The 6827-nt window shown below is 38.4% G+C and overlaps 1 protein-coding gene across 1 annotated transcript; it reads right to left on the bottom strand.

The window, feature by feature from the left end:
• Positions 1-372: 372 nt before the first annotated feature.
• LOC109005887 (heavy metal-associated isoprenylated plant protein 33-like) lies at positions 373-3120 on the bottom strand. The gene is made up of 3 exons (XM_018984974.2): positions 2686-3120; positions 2373-2448; positions 373-2214 (listed from the first exon to the last, which is right to left on the bottom strand). The coding sequence occupies exons 1-3, from the start codon at positions 2713-2715 to the stop codon at positions 740-742; spliced, it is 1581 nt and encodes a 526-aa protein (XP_018840519.1). The 5' UTR covers positions 2716-3120; the 3' UTR covers positions 373-739.
• Between the last annotated feature and the right edge of the window lie 3707 nt (positions 3121-6827).

Genomic DNA, 6827 nt, shown 5'->3' with positions numbered 1-6827 from the left:
TTTTATTTTATATTAAAAATTTAAAAAATTATAATAATTAGATAAGATAAAATTTATAAAAATAAACGTGACTTAGACAAGACTCAAGGAAGGACTTTGATGAGATGAGAAAGAGCTTGATAAGAGAGAGACCCGAGAAGCGAGAGAGCATAGGAGTGAGAGACTGATGAGAGAGTCGTGTGAGAGAGAGCTGGAGTGAGAGTTTGTGACGAGAGTCGTAGACGAGAGAGAAAGAGGTATATGAGGTGTCTGACATGGTGAATTTTGCATATAAAAAAAAAAATTACGGGTGTGCACACCGCTACAGTGGCTAATTCCAATCAAAACTCGCTTTGTTTTTTTCTATTCAGCACCCTTTTTTATCCTTAGAAATTTTTTTATCCTTATTTCTTGCTGCAAAATATAAACATATACGAACATTCTCATAAAGCGAAGCCTGCACGCCACCGCCACCGCCACCGCCCTTAACTTACATTTCATTCTCCCCTACAAGCATTTTTACACCCTATCTATAAACTCTCCCTACGATGATTAGAAACATGACCAAATTCAACTCCGGGGATTGGAGAAAATTATGTTTTTTTTTTTGGGGGGGTGTTAAACTAAAAATCGATTTCCAAGTATAAGATAAGCATAAGAACTTGATGTCCTCGCAACTATATAAACTGAACCGCCATGATCACCACCCTCTCCACCAGTAACTTCAGCAAATATGTCAACCCACAGCAGCGAAAGTTTTTCACATCACATTACAACTTGAGGTGTTCTCGTCGCTAAAGAAGTGGGAGTAGTGGTCAGGCTGAGGTGGGTAGGGGTAAGGGTATGCCGGTGGTGGCATGTAATTGACCGCCGGAGGGGGCCTCGCATACATCATGGGATGGAACCTTTCGTTCCCCATCGCGGCCCGTTGCTGGTTCATCACTGCTGCCAAGTACTGCTGCTGCTGGTTATTATATGGGTTGCCAGGCATCATCTCCGGCCCTGCACCCTGGAAATATCCGCCGCCGCCGCCGTTTATGGAAGTCGCCGGAAGGCCTTGGACGGCTGGGATGTTACCCATCTGGCCCATAGGTGGCATGTTGCCGACCATTTGGCCCATGGGTATGTTGCCCATTTGGCCCATTGGCTTGTTGCCCATTTGGCCCATGGGCATGTTCATATTGCGCATATGACCCACGTTCGCTCCGGCCGAACCAGGAGGACCACCCATGCTGTGCATCCCACTATTGTTCATAGCTTGAACCACATCATTCACATTCATCCCAACGTTCTTTTGACCCCCATTGACATTAGTGTTGTTTCCATTAGCAGCATTGTGACCATTCTTGTTGTTTGCCCCACCGCCACTGTTGCCATTTTTGGTATCCGAGGGTAAGCCACCGCCATTCTTACCACCATTTTTGCCACCGCCACCTTGATTCTGATTATTACCTCCGCCTCCACCTCCGCCGCCTTTCTTTCCTCCGTTACTATTTTTTCCATCAGTGTTTCCTCCACCCATGCCATTCACCTGAATAGGCACGGCTCCACCGCCGCCGCCACCTTTTTTCGCATTACCCCCACCATTACCACTCTTCTGGGCATTCATGAGCTGTGGGTTATTTCTATTCATCATACCATTCAACATCATCATGTTAGGCCCCTGACCATTACCCGTCATAGGTTTCATCTTATTGGGGGGAAGCTGCAGATCATCCATGTCATCCTCAAAGTCTTCATCATCATAATCCTCATCATCGAGATCGTCAAGCTCATCATCAAACTCATCATCATCCTCTGGCAAGTTGAACCTCACCGCCTTTTGGTTTGCGTTCTGGTCCTTGGTGGGCATTTTCATGTCCTTGAATTGGGGCAGCTTAAGGGCATGGAAATCTTTCATCTGCTGAAGTTGTTGAAGTTGCTGAAGCTGCTGAAGATGTTGTTGTTGCTGCTGTTGCTGTTGCTGTTGCTGTTGCTGGTTCTGTTGTCCTCCTTTGGGCTGGTTGTTACCACCCTTCTGACCTTTGTTGTTCCCACCTTTGCCATTCTCAACTTGCAAATTCTTGAATTGATTCGCCTGGAGGTTTTGGTTATTGTTGCTGTTGGCCTTTGGATTGCCCCAGAGCTCTGCATGTTTTCCTGACTTTGCAAGCTTCCTCATGAGAACTGCTGGATCTACATTTCCGGTGACTGTCACCTTTCCCTGCTCTGAATCTATGTCGGTGGTGTAAACGCCTGGCAGAGGGAATAATAGCCGACCCATTAACTAAACGTAAAACATTTGCAAATTCATAAAGAAAAGCACAAAAATTTGGGTACATATGCCAAAAATCAGCTCGGCACAGGAAAAAATAAAGGGGAAGAAGTTAAGGGGGTGGGTTTCAGAATTGTACCATCAATTTTTTGCAAGATTTTCTTCACTTTCTGCTTACATCCATCACAATGGATGTTCACTTTGAGAACAGATTTCTGCATGCACAAGCAAGCCAAAAAAGAAAACATAAAGCAAAGGTAAATACTGTTAAAATGGAATCAAATACCAAGCTTGTTATACGAAACGAGCATACATTTTACAGGATGAGTATTCAACGAAAAATATAGAAAGAAATATGAGAGCTTTGTTCTTCTTTCACACTGAAGCAATGCTCTTGAAGGAAAAGAACAAGAAAGTAGATAAAATGGTAGAATGACCGAGTGGGAGAGTACCTGGATCTTCACAAAATCTTCTTTACTCATAGCTTCAACTCAAATAGAACAAGGACACAAGAATGGAAATAAATAAATAAAACGGTTTGTGAGCAGATCTCGGAAACAGAGGCAGCTAAAATGTGGTGAGTGAATTACAAGTGCAACACCAGAGACGGTTTTCCTCTGCTCTTTCTTTTGGGAGTTTGTTCCAAGCAAACACAGAGGAAACAAATGGTCTAGAGACAGTTGACGACCCTACACTGCTCAGCCTTGAAAAGAGAGAGGGAGGGAGGGAGGGGGGGAGGGTGTGTTTCAGAGGAGGTGGGTGTACATTAAAACTTCTCTGCTCTGATTCCTCTGTTTGTTTCAAGGGTGAGAGAAAGAGAGAGAGAGAAGAGCAAATAAGCAATGGAGAAAGTGCAGAGAGCGGTGGTCTTAAGGCTAGAAAAAACTTTGTTTAGTTCCCTCTATAAATTGGTATTTTAACCACGGAGCTTATGCTGTGAGCTATGTTTTTCTGGTAAATTATAACATTTGGCTTCGCTTAAAAGCTTTCCCACTCTAACAAAAAGTAAAAAGAAAAATTTTAGACATAAATTCCACGCTCTTACATGTTATTTAAAAATATATGATTTTATTATTTTATTATTTTATTTTAAATATTTATATAAAAATAAAAAAAAAATTATGTATTTTTAAATGATGTACATTACATAAGTCTTCTATATAATAAGATTCAAAAGTAAAAGGTAATTAGAATATTGAGAAAATGATGAAATAAAGATGAATAAATAGAATTTATTATTATATTTATACAATTGGAAAAGGATAAAGTGAGTGAGGTGTGTATGAAGTTGTCAGATTTCACTCCATTTTGAGTTTACAATTTTTCAATAAATAAATACTGACATTTATTGGTGTCCTTGTTAATTTATTCGTTTACCGTTTCGTGTCTTTGTTGTCCGAATTACCATCATTACCCTCCCTTATCAAGTAATCCGAGCTGGCAGATATACCATCTCCTCCGACCCGACTGATCCCTTGTATTGCCAATAAAAGAAATGAAAAAGACTCATCCTTTATAATGTTATATAAAATACATAAAAGGATCCTCCAAATGAATTGTTAACAGTTTTTTTTTTTTTTTTAAAAAAAACAGAAACTAAAAACATAAAAACATGAGAAATAAAATAAAATACTTTTTCAGAAAATATATTTATAATTTATTATTTTTGGGGTTTTACGTCTTCATTGAGAGAAAAAATGGGCATATGGAAACTTTTTGATAATTTAGGAGATAATTGTTGAAAGAGTAGTCTAAAAGAAATTTTATAAAAAGAAATTTATAAACTGACATAATTTCATATGATACTTATTTGAAACACCGTCAACAAAACATCTACTAAACATTATTGATGCAACATATATACATTAATTATAAAAAGCTTTAAAATTCAATAAACAAAAAATAACCTCGAAAATGTATTTATCATATCAGTAGTGTTACGTAAGTATTACATTATAGATGGTGTTGCCCGTAGCAATTGCTTTAGGGGCAAATAAATAGGCAACATTATCATTAATCTACCATAGCTTGTTGTTGAGTACAAAATTGAGTTATTAGGCTCTACGTGAAGGATTGGGAAAAAAAACATGCTTGGTTACAAAGTAAGTCATCAGTTAAAACATGCTTTGATTTCATCAAGTATTCCGATATCATGCGTGACATGAGAATATGAGAATATGAGATCATTACTTACAACTTGTTGTTTAAGCCAAATCGATTATATATGCTCTTTATTATCTATTTGGTATCGAATTTCAGAGTAAAATTATATTGAAAAGGTGGAGTTGCGAAATGGGATAAAAAAATGAGTAATTCTAAGAATAATCGTAGAGTGTGCGAACGCCATGCAATCGTCTTGAAAAAGAATAAAATTCACTACTAAAAAATTAATTTTTTTATGTAGATACCGTATTTACTCACTTTTTTCATAATGATTACGTAGTACTTGCACACCCACGACTTCAAATATCGTTTCTAAAAAAAAATTATATTAAATTTTGACATTGTCTCTAGAGACGTTTGGACCCCATCAATGGGCAACCAAATTAATTTTTCCTTCTTAAGAAGCCTAAACCATGATGAAACCCTTCATGTTGGCTTTTTTCCCCTTATGTTTCCTTTTATCCCTTTGAACCGCTAGCTTTATCAGTAAAAAGGCATTTGAATGGTGACAAAGGGTCTTAAGACAAAATGGCTTTTCCTGCCCTGATCTCAACAAAAAGACGCCATGGTCTTGATACATCCATGGGTTGATGATGATAACCTTAGCCACTGGGTTTGCTTATTTGTTTTCTCAAAGTAAGATGAAGCTTCTTCCATAAGATGGATTTAAAAGCATGCAGCAAAGCAAGTAATATTGCTGTGACTTGCAGAGAGGCCTAGCTATATTGGGATATGTTTTGCCCCTTTATAATGTTCTATATGGGAATGAACTTGAGCAGCTGGCTACACAAAGGCATTGCCTTGTATGTCGAAGAAGGCGTCACATGAAAGCCACATCATCTTGGAAAAAGATCCTCTTCAGCAGTTCACTTCATAGATAGTAAAACGATTAAAATCTTAACAGATATTATTCATTTCACTGGAAAGTGATTGATAACAGAAGTCGACACAGCATGAGGAGTGTATTTATTGAGATTCTACCCATTCGGCTAAAACGAATGCAGGCCCACATGGTCTGTGCGACCGATCTCTCCTTGTTCTAGCCCTAGTAGTTTTTAGTTTGTGGGAGAACAACAGTGGGCTGCACAGATCTTGAGCAGTTTTGACAAGTAAAGAAAGCTTTGATGAGTTTCTATTGTCCTTTTGCTCTTAAGAAGTCATGTACAATTTTACACATCTAATACAAAAAACTCCCATTTTTGGTGAGTTGAGTTCATATGTCAGAGTGCCATCCTCAAAAGCTTTTTCAAAACCAGATGCAGCTGTGTAAAGAATGAATCCGAAAGCAGATACGCGTGGAAGAATGAATCCAAACTTTAAACCACAGTCAAAAGTTCAACTGCCCATGTTTGGGAAAATCCACACACACACACACAGAGTTATAATGACAGAATTTCAGTTTCCGAGTCTAGGTTTGGCTGATGCTGCAAATATAGTTGTGATGATTTAAGAAACTTTTGTTAATACATGCAAGCAGTAAGCGCTGAGATGAAACTTTGTGCCTAAAATGTAAGGAAACAGAGATGAGGGAAAAAATAAGCTTTAAAATCTTGATGTCAATGGCTAAAGCTTGGATTCACACCACCACCAAGACAGCCCTAGTCGGATGTAATCATCAATCAGAACTTCGCTCTTCCTTTTCAAAGAATTAGACATTACATTGGCACAAATACACTCAAGCTTGGAGCTTTCACTAAACGTCTGGCCATGAATCTGTAAAGGGTTTGCAATGGGAACCATAAAGTGCCTTACCTAACAACCACTAGTGTTATGCAATGAGGGGTTTTTCCAAACCCCAGAACACTGGATTCTGAACACACGGTCTAAAAATACTAAAAGAACCAAGATCCACTTGACACTTTTATGTCAACTAAATAGCATTCTAAAAGAAACCATTGTGTGACCCCAGCTGGCACAGAAAGAGATCGGACAGGCCTTGCATGAAAAAATGCTCCATAAATTGGAATGAATGATTAGTGTTATTGTACGATTATTTGAGCTTTTATCTGTTCAGAGATTCCTTTCAAGGCCAGATTATTAGTTTTTCCCATTTATTCCTACCTTCTATGGCAAATATTCTCCCCTCAGCCTCTCTTTTTGGCAGTTGGCCAAGAGAAATGTAACAAGAGCAAGACCTAGAATGTTCATGAAGTTAGCCCCCGAGTATCTAACTTCCTCACTTTTTGACTGCCTATATCACTCACAAATCCACGTATATGGATAAAAACTTCAATCAAGGGGCACTGCCGATTTCTTTTTCTTTTTAATATCAAGTAGACTCTTCACAAAGATATCATATAGACCTCCATGTCATGTCATAAAGCAGTTAACATGCATGTTTTTCAGGGGTAGAGGAGGGTTAGGTTTAAAAAATTATTCCACCATCTAGTGAGATAAGTTACTATCAGAAAAATGCTGCTCCAACTATACA

The sequence above is a fragment of the Juglans regia genome, chromosome 12, assembly GCF_001411555.2.
Source record: "Juglans regia cultivar Chandler chromosome 12, Walnut 2.0, whole genome shotgun sequence".
Taxonomy (NCBI): Eukaryota; Viridiplantae; Streptophyta; class Magnoliopsida; order Fagales; family Juglandaceae; genus Juglans; species Juglans regia.
Note: the sequence above shows the minus strand (reverse complement) of the source record. Positions and strands in the feature narration are given on the sequence as shown.

Excerpts from the sequence above, each read along its gene's own strand:
- LOC109005887 (XM_018984974.2), bottom strand. The coding sequence starts at position 2,715 with ATGAGTAAAGAAGATTTTGTGAAGATCCAG. Across the intron at positions 2,449-2,685 it reads AAGATTTTGTGAAGATCCAG|AAATCTGTTCTCAAAGTGAA; the intron begins GTACTCTCCCAC and ends TTGTGCATGCAG. Across the intron at positions 2,215-2,372 it reads AATCTTGCAAAAAATTGATG|GCGTTTACACCACCGACATA; the intron begins GTACAATTCTGA and ends TCCCTCTGCCAG.